Source organism: Limanda limanda, chromosome 15 (assembly GCF_963576545.1).
Source record: "Limanda limanda chromosome 15, fLimLim1.1, whole genome shotgun sequence".
Taxonomy (NCBI): Eukaryota; Metazoa; Chordata; class Actinopteri; order Pleuronectiformes; family Pleuronectidae; genus Limanda; species Limanda limanda.
This window is the reverse complement of record NC_083650.1, coordinates 25,897,964-25,912,282: the sequence shown is the minus strand read 5'-3', so window position 1 is coordinate 25,912,282 and position 14,319 is coordinate 25,897,964. Positions and strand designations below refer to the sequence as shown.

The window sequence follows — 14,319 nt, the reverse complement described above, 5'->3', positions numbered from 1 at the left end:
AGATAGAACTACTCAGATCTTTGATTTAAAACACAGAGTGAGGAACCTCTGCGGCTGCACGTTGCCTACAAGACAGTCTGATCAGGCCTGTCAGAAAACTCACAAATAAGCAAATAAGCAGCAATAAAAATACAAAAAAGATTCTCACTTGTGACGCTGTAGCAGACAAAAGGTTTTCTTTCTTCACAGGAAATGAATCTCCATGTTCCTCCCTCGTTCAAATCTGCAACACCACATACGACTTCCATCGAGCCAAGTGGGTGGAAACCCTGGAACCAGGAGCTGAAAGAGAAGTTACTCCCGTCGGACCAGTAAATCTGAGGATCTCTGTACAAACCGATCCATGCCCATTGGACATCTGGTGTCAAGCTCTTTATCTCTTCGTTGTCAGCTTCGTTCCTCACAGTGGCCAGATCTGTGAAGTGTTCTCTGCAGTGCTTCTGAGCCTCAGACCAATTCTTCCAATTAGTCACTCGCACAAACTCGAATCCTCCTGCAGCTGAGTCTGAGACAAAAGAGGGATTGTTGAGATCACACAATGGATTTCAAAATCATATCTTAAACATGATGTTGTATCGTAAAGATCAATATAAAGCACAACATTACCTCTGTAGCAGACAAATGGATGCGGGTTATGGCAGAAATCATCAAACCATTTTCCTTGTCTATTCATTTCCACACAGAGCTGATTGGCTCTATAATTGTTTGGTTCATCAGGTTGGTGATCCTTCCAGTTCCTGTATTCAGCTCCACTCTGGTTGAACCCATCTGACCACTTCCAGTCCACATGACTGTACAGGCCGATCCAAACCTGAGACCTGTGACCAGCAGCAGAAACTGTGTGGTTCAGTTTCTTCATTTCTTCAGTGTTTCCCACAGTGGCCAGGTCGGTGTACTTCTCTCTGCAGTAGCTCTGAGCTTCAGTCCAAGTCTTTGCTTCAGACACAAAGTGGTACTGGTGGAGGAGGCAGGTGGAGAAGGTGAGGCACCCTGAGGAGGAAACCAGTTATTGTTGTTATGTATGAGGACTCAAATTAATATCTATATTCAGTACTAAAAACTACTGGGTTTTTAGTAGTTTTTCCTGACTCTTGTTGAGGGTTAAGGACAGAGGATGTCACACAATGTTAAAGCCCTATGAGACGAATTGTTATTTGTGAATATGGGCTATACAAATAAAACTTGATTGATTGATTGATTGATATTTACTGTTAGACATCATACAAACAGTTAAATTCACTGACCTGAGAGACACAAGACACCAAAGAGGATCCCGTCCATCCTGATGCTGCTCGGTGGACTGTCTGTCCCAGTGTCCTCCACCAACACCTAACTGATCCAGCTCTAGTGCAGCTTTAGGGAAATGTAACTCCATTTCCTCCTCTTCTACTGTAAATAGTCAGTGTTCTTTATGCAAAAAGGCAAAGATGCAAACAACAAAAATGTTCTCGTTTATTTCTGGTAGCATTTTTAGACGTTCTCTAGCTTCAACTCAATTTAATAAATTGCCTGCAATATAATTTCTTCTCATTAGTCCAACTAATTTCTCTCACATAAAGCTAAAATAAAATTATTACATCAACTAGTTGATTGGTTAGATTGATTTACATAACACCAACGTATAATTTATCTACATAGATGATGTGAAATTGATTTTAGTTAGTCCAACAGAAAATGATATAATTGGAAATTAATAAGGCAATATAGCTTTTCATCTTATCCTCCATTTTTTTCCAAATGCTCAATAGCTGGCGTAGTAAAAATGAACCAACATTGAAAACTTTTTGGTTTGTTTTACATACAACAAATATCAAGAAACTAACTGATCAGGAAATAAAAGCAACACAATCCTCACAGTTATCCTGAATTCAACATCAATACAAATAAATATAGTTTTGTACTTGAATATATTCACTTTTATTTGAATACATTTTATGCTAAACCCTTTGAAGTGCACTGGAAAGAAATGGTAATCTTAACAGCTCTGTAGCAGAGTGACTTGCAGAATAAGAGGCCAAGAAAACTACAGTGTTCTCCTAATATTCAATATGATATCCATTCAGCCATAAAGAAGCCAATTTACAAAGAAATGTCTCCCCTTGGGTCCATGCATCTAGCAATATTGATCACACTTTTTCAGAAATAGCCATTCACCAGTTTGAGTCTCATGCCCAGCTACAGTTACAGCTAAACTGTAACTGTAAATGAAAACATTTACAGATGTGGTATATTTCAGCTAATAACTCTTTTGAACATGGTTATAAAACATGATGACATCTTAAAAGCTTAAGCGTCTTAAACTCTCTTTGAACACTATTCCAGGTGTTATTCGTTAGCTCTCTCCCCCTTAGAATACTTCTTGACCTGTACAATGAAGGACCCTGTTGTATGACGTCATGTTATCTCTAGTCTTGGGGTTCCACCTCCCACCTATAAAACTTCTTGCCCTGCAGGGAGACTTCAGATTTCACCATTTTGGCCTGTGTGATTTCTCCAAGTTCCGGAGCTTGTCTTGACCTGTACTGCTGTTGTGTAATAAACATCATTATACTTGTAAGTACTGGGTCCGCGGTCCTTTTCCTTCATCATCAACTTCTACAACAACACGGCGACCTCTCGGCCGACAAGAATACACCTCACAGACCAACAGAATCTGGTTTTAACTCATTAAAACTCATTAAAGCAGTAATTATAATGGAGCCTCTAATCTGTAACAGAGTGAATGGCAGCATTACGAGGTGATTCACAACTAAAGAAAACGACAGTAAAATCGTGTTAATGTCCATTTGGCCTGAGTTGAGTCATGAAGGTGACAAGGCAGCAGTACGCAAGTGGTGTAGAGCAGAGACAAAGTCACATAGATGGAAAGAGGAAGTTATGTGGACAAAATTTCCATGTGTGAACATACTTCTCCCAGCTCATGGAAATCCAGTCATTAAAAATGTGAGAACCATGATGACATCACTGAGATCACAGAACTTTGTCGGCTGTGTTTCCTGCTCATGCAAACAACTTTATTTTCAGCTGCTGCATCTTTGCATTGAGCTTTTTAATTCAAATTAATTTCTGAAATATTACTCTGCGAGAAATGGAGAACCTGACGAAGACGCTTACGGTGAGATGAGTTTAAAAAAACCAGCTTCTAGTTTCAGACAAAAATCCACAAATACCTGGTGTTGCCTACTCTCACAATGTTCAAGAGTGATCTCCATACCGTTCCATCAATTTGGTTATCAAAATAAAATATAAAACACTAACATTTCTAGGGCTGCAAAGCAGCACTGGGCGGGCAGGCTTCCTGTTGTGTTTCTCCAATTGCACCTAAAGACTTTTTTGTTTGTCTGGTCGATTCCTGCTCGTGATCATCGTCCCCACCGTGTGCAACCCGCTGGTCTACGGACTGAAGGTGGAGCAGATCCTCACTGAGCTGAAGAGACTGCTGAGGATCAGCTGATCCCTATCCAGGTCCACCAGGATCAGCTGATCCTGATCCTCTGTTTTAAGTATTCAGACACTCAATACTGTGACATAGTTATCTGCTTGGTGATGGCCGCCTTGTTCCGCCCATTGAAAATTCCAACAGAATACGTACATTTTCACCACTTTCTAACTTTCTGCAAATTTTGGTAAGAAGTTGAGCATGTTAACGCCTCAAAAAGCCAATTCATTTGCCTGAATAATAATAATAATCCTTACAATTTCAATAGGGCCTCACCTGACAAATTTGATGTCAGTGCTCGGGCCCTAAACAACATATTATTGTTTTAATAGAAGTTAGATGTATTAAAAAAAGATTGATCTGTTTTTATAATTTCAAACATTTAGATTAATTTAATAAATGTAATGATTCAAAGAAATTTAAAACAATAATACTGACATGTGACATTTATATGTGTATGATTCATTTGATCTTTGCTGAGGCAGAAAGACACAAAATAAATAAAATCTTTATATGGAACTGTTTTGATTTCTTCACAGATGTTGGCGTGGGTGTTGGTGGACCTGGATCAGGATCAGGATCAGCTGATCCAGATGTGGATCTGGATCAGGATCAGCTGATCCAGATGTTGGGGGATCAGGATCAGCTGATCCAGGTGGATCAGGATCAGCTGATCCTGGTGGACCTGGATCAGGATCAGCTGATCCTCTGCAGTCTCTTCAGCTCGGTGAGGATCTGCTCCACCTTCAGTGGGTTGCACACGGTGGGGACGATGATCACGAGCAGGAATCGAGTTAACTCATCACTTGAGTTAAGTCGATTAAAACAAGTTAACTTGCCCAGCCCTAATTAATTTAATTTAAATTCTGAAGTAATATCTTCTGCATAGTATTCACAATATTACATTCTTAGTGGACTGTCACTCACATAGCAAGTGTCTTGGTCCAGAGCATATCGTTTTAAGTATTCAGACACTCAATACTGTGACATAGTTATCTGCTTGGTGATGGCCGCCTTGTTCTGCCGGTTGTACATCTTCTTGCACTGCGTGGAGTAATACTGGAAGGGGACCCAGGACTTCCCGTAGTCCATGGACTTGTAGATGGCCATGGACTCGGGTCTGGGTGAGCAGAACTGCAGGCTCACGTAGGTGACCTCGAACTTCTTGCCCAGGGACAAGGTGAGGGTGATTATCCTAATAATGACGTTGTTTTATGGTCATACAAATTCTATGAGGGACTTTATGTAAGGTTTTGATAATAGATATAATGCATATAAATAACACATTTATATACACCTATATTGTTGGTTAATATTAAAGAAAATTGGAATGTCATTTGAAAACAACTTAATTATCCATCTTGCAACTCCTAAGATGCTCACACAATCAAAATATAATGATGAGGTCTGAATATCTGCTGGGAGTTGCAGTGTGGGAATGATACGTATTCATGAAACTAATGTGAAGCTGATGTGAAACCGATTTTAAACCGATATGAAACTGGTGTGAAACTGTTTTCCCAGTTTGAGGTTTGTAAAGTTTCTCCTCTGAACCTTGTGACCCGTTGCCCTGGCGACGTTGCATCAGCATCCGCAGCATCAGCATCAGCTCCTGTCAAGGTCGCTGGCGAGATGCATCATGGGAAGGCGAGGAGGACACCACGAGAAGGGGGGGGGGGGGTTATTTATTTCAGTCAATTAAGAATAGTTTATTTATACAATAATAATTTAAAACAAACACGATCCAATCGGGTCCAAACTACACACATAAGACAAGAGTCCCGGCCTGATGACATCTGCACTGAAATCATGACTTAATATCACAGTGCCCCCTGGTGGCAACAGGAAATGTCTTTTTTTCTACCATACAAACCTAAATATAACCTTAATATTGATTTTAGTTTAGATTTAAAGTCTAAGTCGGTTTTTGATCCAGCCCTCTTGTCAGAAAACATCTGTAGAAAACCTTCAAACAAACACATCCTTATCTTCATGTTAATACTTATATATAATAGGAATTATATAGATAGATAGATAGATAGAGTACTTTATTCATCCCCAAAGGGAAATTAAGTTGTCATAGCAGCCGGTATAATTGAATACAATAAAATACAATACAATACAATAGAATAAAATTAAAAATAAAAGGTAGAAAGAATAAAAAAACAGAAGCACAAGATAAAAATACAATAAAATAGGTAGATAAGGTGCATTGGCAAGATGATGGTAAAAGTACTGATGATATGATGGTAATGGTATTGTTAGACAGTATATAAGAATAGTACAGTATATATAGTATGTAATATAACATAATATATATTTATATATGATAGTAATTATACCAATATAAAAGCAGTATATGGTAATAATGGCAGCAACAGTATATATAATAATAATAGTAAGGGTGATATAATAATAGTAATTATAACATGTACACATAAATAAATATGTGTATATAGACTTATGTAAACAAGAATATACAGAGAGTATGATATGATATATAGTAGAAGTATGAATATGAATATAAGTATTTGACTATACAATAGGTAATATAATATACTATGAGTCTAAGAATATGTATACAGAGTGTGCAAAAGACAATATTATTGTATAAAATGATATATAATATCAATATGGTTTATATGCACACATATCACATATGATGTGAAGTAAGTGTATAAGGAGCGGTTGTACAGGTACACAGTGCAGGAGACAGGTTTAGTGCAGTTCTGTGATGGTGGCTCTGACAGAGGTGGATGAGTTGAACAGTCTTATTGCAGTTGGGAGGAACGACTTCCTGTATCGTTCCTTAGAGCTGTGGGGGGGTTGAATGAGTCTGTGGCTGAAGCTGCTCCTTAGCTTGTCCAGTGTTTTGTGGAGGGGATGAGAGGGATTGTCCATGATTGCCAGCAGTTTTGCCAGCATCCTGTCCTCCACCACCTCCTCCAGGGTGACCAGCTTAGAGCCAACCACAGACTCTGCTTTCCTGATGAGTTTTTTCAGTCTGTTGGCGTCCTTTGCTGGATGTTGGATAAATTACTTTTCGCAGCGAGGCTGTCTTCGTCCTGACATGTACTTCCTGTGCTCTCCTGACACTCCCCGAATCGGTCCTCGCTCATTTCCATCTTGATTAAAACTGCGTCGATGTCACACGGCTCTTCTTTGACCACGAGGCTGCTGGGAGATGAGGGCAGAAGCTGCCTCCGACACACCCCAAGTCTGAGGAGAGGGAGGCGCAGGCCTGCTCCATGCACAATCTGCTGGGGGACGACAGAGGAGCCGACTCTGGGCTCTGGGAGGAGACGTGTGAGAGGGGTCTCGCAAAAAGACCCACTGCGCCCCCCCCCAACGGGACCTCCCGCCCCCCCTCGAAGGTCAAGTTAATTATTTATTTTATTTTTTATTTAATATAGCGCCAGATCTCTACATAAATCATTTTAAGGTTACATTTCCTATAAGACAGGTCCATAGCTTGCATTTCTGTCTCGACATGGTCGTGCGGTTAGAGTTCTCCTCTGCTCTCTGTCTCGCGCACGGCGGAGTTCCATCCACATAAGCTAAACTAAAATGAGTCAAAATTCTGTCCTATCAACAATTTTCTTCAAAATACTTTTTACTTCTTCCTTAATCAGACATTTTCTTATTTAAATCACAATTATTCACATTTCAAACTACTTTTGTGTATTCTGTTAAACAGAAAAATTATGTTTTATAAAGTTGAGTATCAGATTTGCCACTGGTGTTTAACATTTCCAGACACTCTGGAAAAAGTGTTATTATAAAAGTAGTTTTATAAAACTTTGAAGGTACACACGTCTATTTGAAATCAGCCAGTCACACATCAGGGTCACTAGTGGTTTTTCCATTTATGTGTAAATTCAACTGAGCATTTGAATCTGGGTCTAGGACCTATGAGCTGCCGGTGAACGGGGGAACTCCCTACGAGAAGGACGTGGCGATGGAAGCTTCAGGCACCAGAGGATGTGAGATGATGCAGCAGAGCTCAGAAGAAGTCCTCACAGGAAGTGACTTGTGTGAAACCTTTCCATGTGTCTGTCCTCTCAGCTCCAGCCACCGGTGTCTTCCAGCAGATGCTCCAGGCCAGACGGCAGCCGAGACTGATTCTCAGGTTCAGATCCACCAGCAGGCGGACCAGAACGCAGCTCAGGTGGGAACATCAGCAACCACGTGAACTCCTCAGCAGACGTCTTCAGAGACCCTCAGCCTCATGTGTGTGTGTGTGTGTGTCCCTCAGTCTCCTCCCGGACACGCTGCTGCACTGTGTGAGCTGCGTCCACCTGCTGGCTCTGCACAGACAGCTGCTGGCTGACACGCTGCTGATGGACCGGCCCACCATGCAGGATGCAGGTAACACACCCTCCTCTCATCCAAACTGCACACATCACTGTTTCCATAGGAGCCACTTTGAATAACACTTCTGTTTCAGATCTGATCTGCAGCCCGGTACTTTCTACATTTCCTGTCCTGTTGGAGCAGCCGGACCTGCTGGACGCGCTCAGGGTCAGTTCAGGGGGGGGGGGCCCTCCGAGTCCCGGGTCAAAGCACGAGTCTCTCAATCCTGATTCTTTTACCAGCTTTATTCATTGTAGTGTAGAATTAAAGAAGGAATATTTTCTTTGAGTTTTCTAAACATAGATAGAACAAGTCATGAAAAGTCTCCTGACACAGTCAGTACAATATTTGAAGGTTAGTTTCTTCTGCAGCTGATTGGCTCATCCCGTCGCTATAAAAGCAAGAAAATCCTAAATATATTATGTTTTGAAATGAAGTAATTAAAGTCAATCAATCAATCATATTTTATTTGTATAGGCCATATTCACAAATCACAATTCGTCTCATAGTGCTTTAATCCTCTGTCCTAAACCCTCAGCAAGAGTCAGGACAAACTACTAAAAAAAAGTGAGAAACTAAATAATCTTTTAATTTTGCATGTGAATTGATGTGTTCTCCTCAGGGTGCGTGGCTGGAAACTGAGATCAACATGAGCCGAGCACAGAAGGTGAGATTTCCTGTATGTTTGTGCAGTACCAGTGTCGGCCTGTAGAGGGGGAGCTCACAGTGTGTTGGAGTGTGTCCCTGCACACTGAGGACGAGCTGATGTAAACTGCAGCTTCCTGTCTGTGTGTTGCAGAGAGACTTGCCCTTTGTCAAACAGGAGTTTGTGAAAGTCTACATGTCGTCCGTCTACTTCCTGCTCCACTCGCCCTCGCTGCCCCCCCACCGCTGGGCCGACGCCCCCTCGGAGCAGCAGCGGGCCAGAGCCATCTACGCCACCCTGGATTCCCTGAAACACCAGCAGCACACCACGGGCCAATCAGGATGTCCGGAGGTCTACGTGGACCCCATGCACCCCCACCTCGCCTTCGATATCACAGAGTTGACCTTTGACCTCCTCCATGTAGCGCGGGGATGATTACATCACTCTCAGGGGAAAAGTTAAACTTGAGCATTGATTGTATTATTATGAAATGATTTAAATTTTTTAAATAAGGCTTTAATATGGTTTATAATATGGTTTACTAACGTGAATACAAACCTTGAATGTGCCATAAATACAATTATGAAACATGAAAACTTAAAGAATAAAGCTGCTAATGTTCTATATTTTTGTCATTGTCAATTAATATGATTAGAAGACAAACTACAGTAGGTTAATCCATTTCTTACTCTTCATGAAAACACAGTAATTATCTAAAAATGAATGATCATGAATAAATTACTGATTTCTTTACTTAATCAAAACGGGCCAATAAACCTGTAGAGATGGAAACATGATCCTCAACACAAGTGAATATTAGAGATTATCTTCAGAACTGACTCATTATAACTAAGGAACATGTCACTGGTTTCTGTCTTTAATTTGTCGACAGAAATCAAAACACATTCTATAACCACACTCCTCCACATGTCTATTCTGCATTGTGACAGGAAATGAAGTTCAGCTTTAAGAAATACTAGCACGATGCTAACTCATTAATATACAATACATCCATAAAGACGTCTTTGTGTAGAGCAGCGTGAGAACTGAGAGGCTGAAGAGTCTGTTGATAGACAGGTGGGAAATAAAGGTTGAGCTAATGTAGACAAAGGTCACATTATCAACTACATCGTGTGTCTTTAATCGCAGTTTGTTCCGAGACGTGTTTCTGTACGAATACAACCAGAGATGAATAAGTAGCATGTGTTCATACTTTATCCTATTGTCTAATAAAATTACCTTAGTTGATAATCACAGTTTTTTCAGTCCCGTCTTCCGACTGTTCACTGCCCGGCTCCACTCATCTCTCCACCCATTACCACAGTGTGTGTGTGTGTGTGTTAGTGTGTGTGTTTGGGTGTGTGTGCTTGTGCGCACGTGTGTGTGTGTGTGTAGTGTAGAGTTACAGTTAATTATTAGTCTCCTGTGCTCTTTTATAGCCTGGTATAAAAGCCCCGGAGCAGTGAGAGGTGGAATCAGTCAAGTTGTGGTTTCATGTCTCCACTGGATCTAAACAATGATACAACAGTTGTGAATGTACAACAATCTGCGGACGCATAGTTTAACTCTCGGCAAAACATTAGTGAATGTAGTGATGAAACTAAAGTCTTCTAAAGGCACACGGGAGATTTCACCCTTCGTAGATCCTGCGTCATTTCTCCATGTTTCTATGAATTAAACAAAGATATAATAAGTTAACTGTGGAGTCGAAGGTTAATCGTTTATGGGTTAAATTCATTTATTCACTTTTACATATCTAAAGCACCTGGTTTTAGAAATGGAAAATTTACAGGATAACTTTAATTTCCCTCAACTTACTGTAGGTAGACAGGACGTTTTTATTCATTTTATTAAGTCATTCATTCATCTTTTTAATATTTTTGTAGATTTCCCAAAGAATGATTCATGGATCTTGGTTAGAGATCAGATGTCTGCGTCCACTGGTCGGATTTTATTTCAGGGGACTGTCTCGTCTGTCCGGCTCCATTTCATTCACACAAAGAAATATACACACAACTATATTTGATTTTACAAAACTCTGTAATTATTATATAAAAACCAGCCTCCGAACAAATATCCATAGGATTTAAAACAGACATGATTTTACAGACATGACGGTGAAATATTGTTCTTCTCTTCTTCTGGTTCCCACCCGTCACCGTGGGACTGGTGTGGATCCACTGACGTCTCTCAGGCCGCGAACACACAAACCACAGCTTCTTATCTTATTACACGTTTAACACACAACTTAACCTCTGACCTTTAAGTGGTTTCTTGTTCAAATGACCACAGGCTCAATGACCCAATAAAAACCTGCGTTCCTCAGGGCTTGTCGCTAAGTGTGAACACAATCACACACTCAAACACACACAAACACACCGGACATTTCCTTGGTGTTGTGTTTGCTCTAGAATAATATTGCATATCCAGTATTTCCACATTCCTGAGCTGTTGCCGTGGTGATTCTGCCCGTGATGACCAGAAACCCTCGTGTCATGTTGGGCTGCAGAATCTTAAAAGTATATATTTATATCTCTGAGGACAAATGAAAAACTCCAAAAGAACCAAAGACAAGACACACGTTTCCTGTTGGTTTCATTTGTTTGATCCCCCTGATTGTTCTATGATCAAAGATGTTATGAAGATGAATATAAACAAAAAAATGAACAATGATCAAATTCTGACAGTGAGTTGATCATATAAATAATGACTTTCTGGCCTTGATAGTTTTTTATATTGATTATTAGACTTGCTTCAGAAAACTAGTGATAAGCATCGGAATCACAAATTAAATTTTCACTACTAATGTGACTTCCATCTTTGACTGATCTGCGTTTCCATCTGTAACTAAGAGATTTTATATTGAAACATTTATAATGGATTATCGTTAATGTAACTTGATTAACTGACCTGGTCTAATGGACCAGATGCTTTACAGTGTATTGTTGTGTCCACAGGAAAACAATATAAAACAATCATACACAATGAATATTAGGGACGGGAATCAGCAGGGACCTCCCGATACGATACTATCACGATTCTTGGGTGGCGATATGATATGTATTGTGATTCTGTAAGTATTGTGATTCGATATTACGATTTCCTGCGATTTCTTTTAGTTATTATTTGTTTTAAATATTGTACCATGGAAAAAAGTTGAATCATAGTACAAATACAACACAGTCAAATTCACTTAGAACTTTACCAGTTTTATTTAAAATATTAACATTAACTTAATGACTGCTGGGCAGCCAATACAGAAAATAAATAAAAATGTGCCCTATTATTGTATAGCCCCTGTCAACTGCACACAAACTGACAGATTAAGAAATGTATGCCACTTAGGCTACTTTTAAACAATAAATAAAAGGTAAATTAAATAGAATGAATAAAAGTTCATTCATTATTTCAACTTTGAAATAAACAAAAAGGAGGCTATGCTTCATTGTTGTCTGCATGTAGGCGATGCAAAGCTAGTGCTTGGGTATGTTTAGATTCTTGTGCAAAAACAAGAGTTGGTCAACTTACCCCCCCCCATATAGACCAATAAATATGTTTTAAAAAAAAAAAAAAAAAAAAAAGAATCGATTTTGGAGGCAGCATGGCGATTTAAAATTCCCTCAAGTCATTCACAAGAATCGCGATTTGTAACTGAATCGATTTTTCCCCCCATCCCTAATGAATATCATAATAAAGATCTTAACCAATACACACTGTGCACTCAGGAGGAGGAGGCGGAGGAGGAGGAGGAGGGAGAGAAGGAGGAGGAGGAGGAGACACCTCCAGGTCAGGACCAGTTGAGCAGGAAGTCGGGAGTTTCCTGGGAGCAGCCGAGCTGGAGAACGATCCAGGACGGATGTTGTTGTTCTCTTGTAAAAATCCATTCACTAAAACCTGCCGTCACAGATTCTATAAACAATAAAACATCTAATTGCTGCAAATACAGAAAATCAGAGAGGGAACAATGAGTCGAACCCAGGCTTTAGTGTTGTGTGTTAACCTTCAGCTTCTGTGTGTCAAACAGGATTGTGTTTCAGATTTGTCATCCAAAACTCTCATGTGTACCTGGGGAGGTCAAAGGTCAGGGGAAGACCCCTGCAGAGAACAGGTTGAAACTGGACTCGTCAGGTTGAAGAGCATCAGACCTGATCAGGAACTTCACAACCTGAGACGTCACACGTTGGTCTTTCTACCTGGGAATGAGAAATATGTGTGTTTGTGTGTGTGTGTTACACTGTGTAACTACAATCAACACTGACAACTTGTATTTTAACAGGGCTGGCATGGGTTCACATTGAAATATATATGTGTGTGTGTGCCTTACATAATTTTACATTTAATTACGAGAGAAGATCTAAATGGTGAATTTTCAGCACTTATCAATCACCTCTGCCTGAGAGATATAAAACATATTTACAGATTCTCACTTCATTATGTTGAGATTGTTGTGCAATAATGGTTATGAATGATACCATAAGCTGGTGTGCCTTTGGGCGTTCAATAAATTGGGTTATCAAAAATATAAAAATAAAACGTTAATATTTAAAATATTAATATTAAATCATAACTTTAGTTTGACTAAGTTCTCGCGGGGCACCACCCTTCACAGAAGGGAAACGATAGCCAATTTATTGATTAAGATCAGTCTCATTTAGATCTAGTTCACTTGGAAATCTTAATATTTACTATTAAAGATTATATAGTGAACAGTTAAGGTTTATAGAGTTCTTGACAGTGTTACGGTTGGCAAACTTCACTTATGCAACATTAATGACAGGACAAGTTTAAAAGAAAACATTTATAATGGACATAATAAAGTATCAAAACACGAGTTACTAACAATATGTGCTAACTAACAACGATGTGTGTGTGAGTGTGTGTCTGTGTGTGAGAGGGGCTCTCTGGTAGTTAAACAAAGAGTCACACCTTCCTGTGATCTTTAAGATGGTCTCTAAGATAGCAAACCCCCCCCCCCCCCCCTCCTTCTGGTCGGGGGGACGTAGTTAAGTAGGTGAAGAGATATGCGGGGTCTGTGAAAATGCTAATCAGAAAATGGCAGGGTCTCTGTAGAGCCTAACTCACATTAACTTTGATTTAGCTTGTAACTACAATAACACCACATATATCAATCAAACTTATAAACACCACACAGAATCAAATAAACAGTCTTGCTTAGTCTAGTAAAATTATTAAGCCCAGATTATGTTACCAGTCCAAGGATAAAGGGGGAAAAGAAGTTGCAGTTCAGTTCTCAGTTCTGTGAAGTCTTCTGGTTCGTGTGGTCTCTGCTTCAGCGGTTCTGTTGAGCTGTGCAGTTCAGTTGCTTATTGAATCTTTAGTTCTTACCTGCAGGACACCGAGTCGCTGCAAGGAGTTGTTGTGCAATAGGAGTAGACTTGACGTTGGCTAATTATTAATAATCATGAAATATGATTATTAAAATAATAAAAGATTATTTATTAAAAATAATTTAAAAAATGATAAGGCCATAACTTATCGTAGAGGGGCACCACCCTGGTTACAGGGACCAATGAGTCAAACTATAATTATCAGTCTCATAATGATAAATGTCAAATTAATAATCTTAATAGTTAATATTAACGATTATTTAATAAACAGTGAAGGCTTCTAAGTTCGAGCACAGGCAATCATAATCCAGCTGCAATCACATACATATGCACAAATAATCACAGACTACAGATACTTTAATTACAAAAGCATTTATTAAAAATGGGAAATAAAGTTATAATGTTATTCAATGATTCATCATTTTAACAAGCTCCGATATTTCAAAGATAAACACAGCAGCAGCACTTATCACAATTCAGAAAATACATGTAACCTGCGGTCTACCTATGTATGTCTGTCTCGGTGTGGGTGT

The 14,319-nt window shown here is 39.6% G+C and overlaps 1 protein-coding gene across 1 annotated transcript; it reads left to right on the top strand.

Annotated features, from left to right (window-relative positions):
* Positions 1-6,687: 6,687 nt before the first annotated feature.
* On the top strand, positions 6,688-9,001 carry LOC133020360 (nephrocystin-1-like). The gene is made up of 7 exons (XM_061086884.1): positions 6,688-6,743; positions 7,346-7,422; positions 7,505-7,607; positions 7,695-7,807; positions 7,887-7,960; positions 8,415-8,459; positions 8,592-9,001. Exons 1-7 carry the CDS (start codon positions 6,688-6,690, stop codon positions 8,871-8,873), a joined length of 750 nt encoding a protein of 249 aa, XP_060942867.1. The 3' UTR covers positions 8,874-9,001.
* Positions 9,002-14,319: the final 5,318 nt, after the last annotated feature.

Coding starts and splice junctions, on each gene's coding strand:
- LOC133020360 (XM_061086884.1), top strand. CDS start 6,688: ATGCACAATCTGCTGGGGGACGACAGAGGAGCCGACTCTGGGCTCTGG. Junction 7,608..7,694: donor CGGACCAGAACGCAGCTCAG/GTGGGAACATCA, acceptor TGTGTCCCTCAG/TCTCCTCCCGGACACGCTGC. Junction 8,460..8,591: donor ACATGAGCCGAGCACAGAAG/GTGAGATTTCCT, acceptor TGTGTGTTGCAG/AGAGACTTGCCCTTTGTCAA.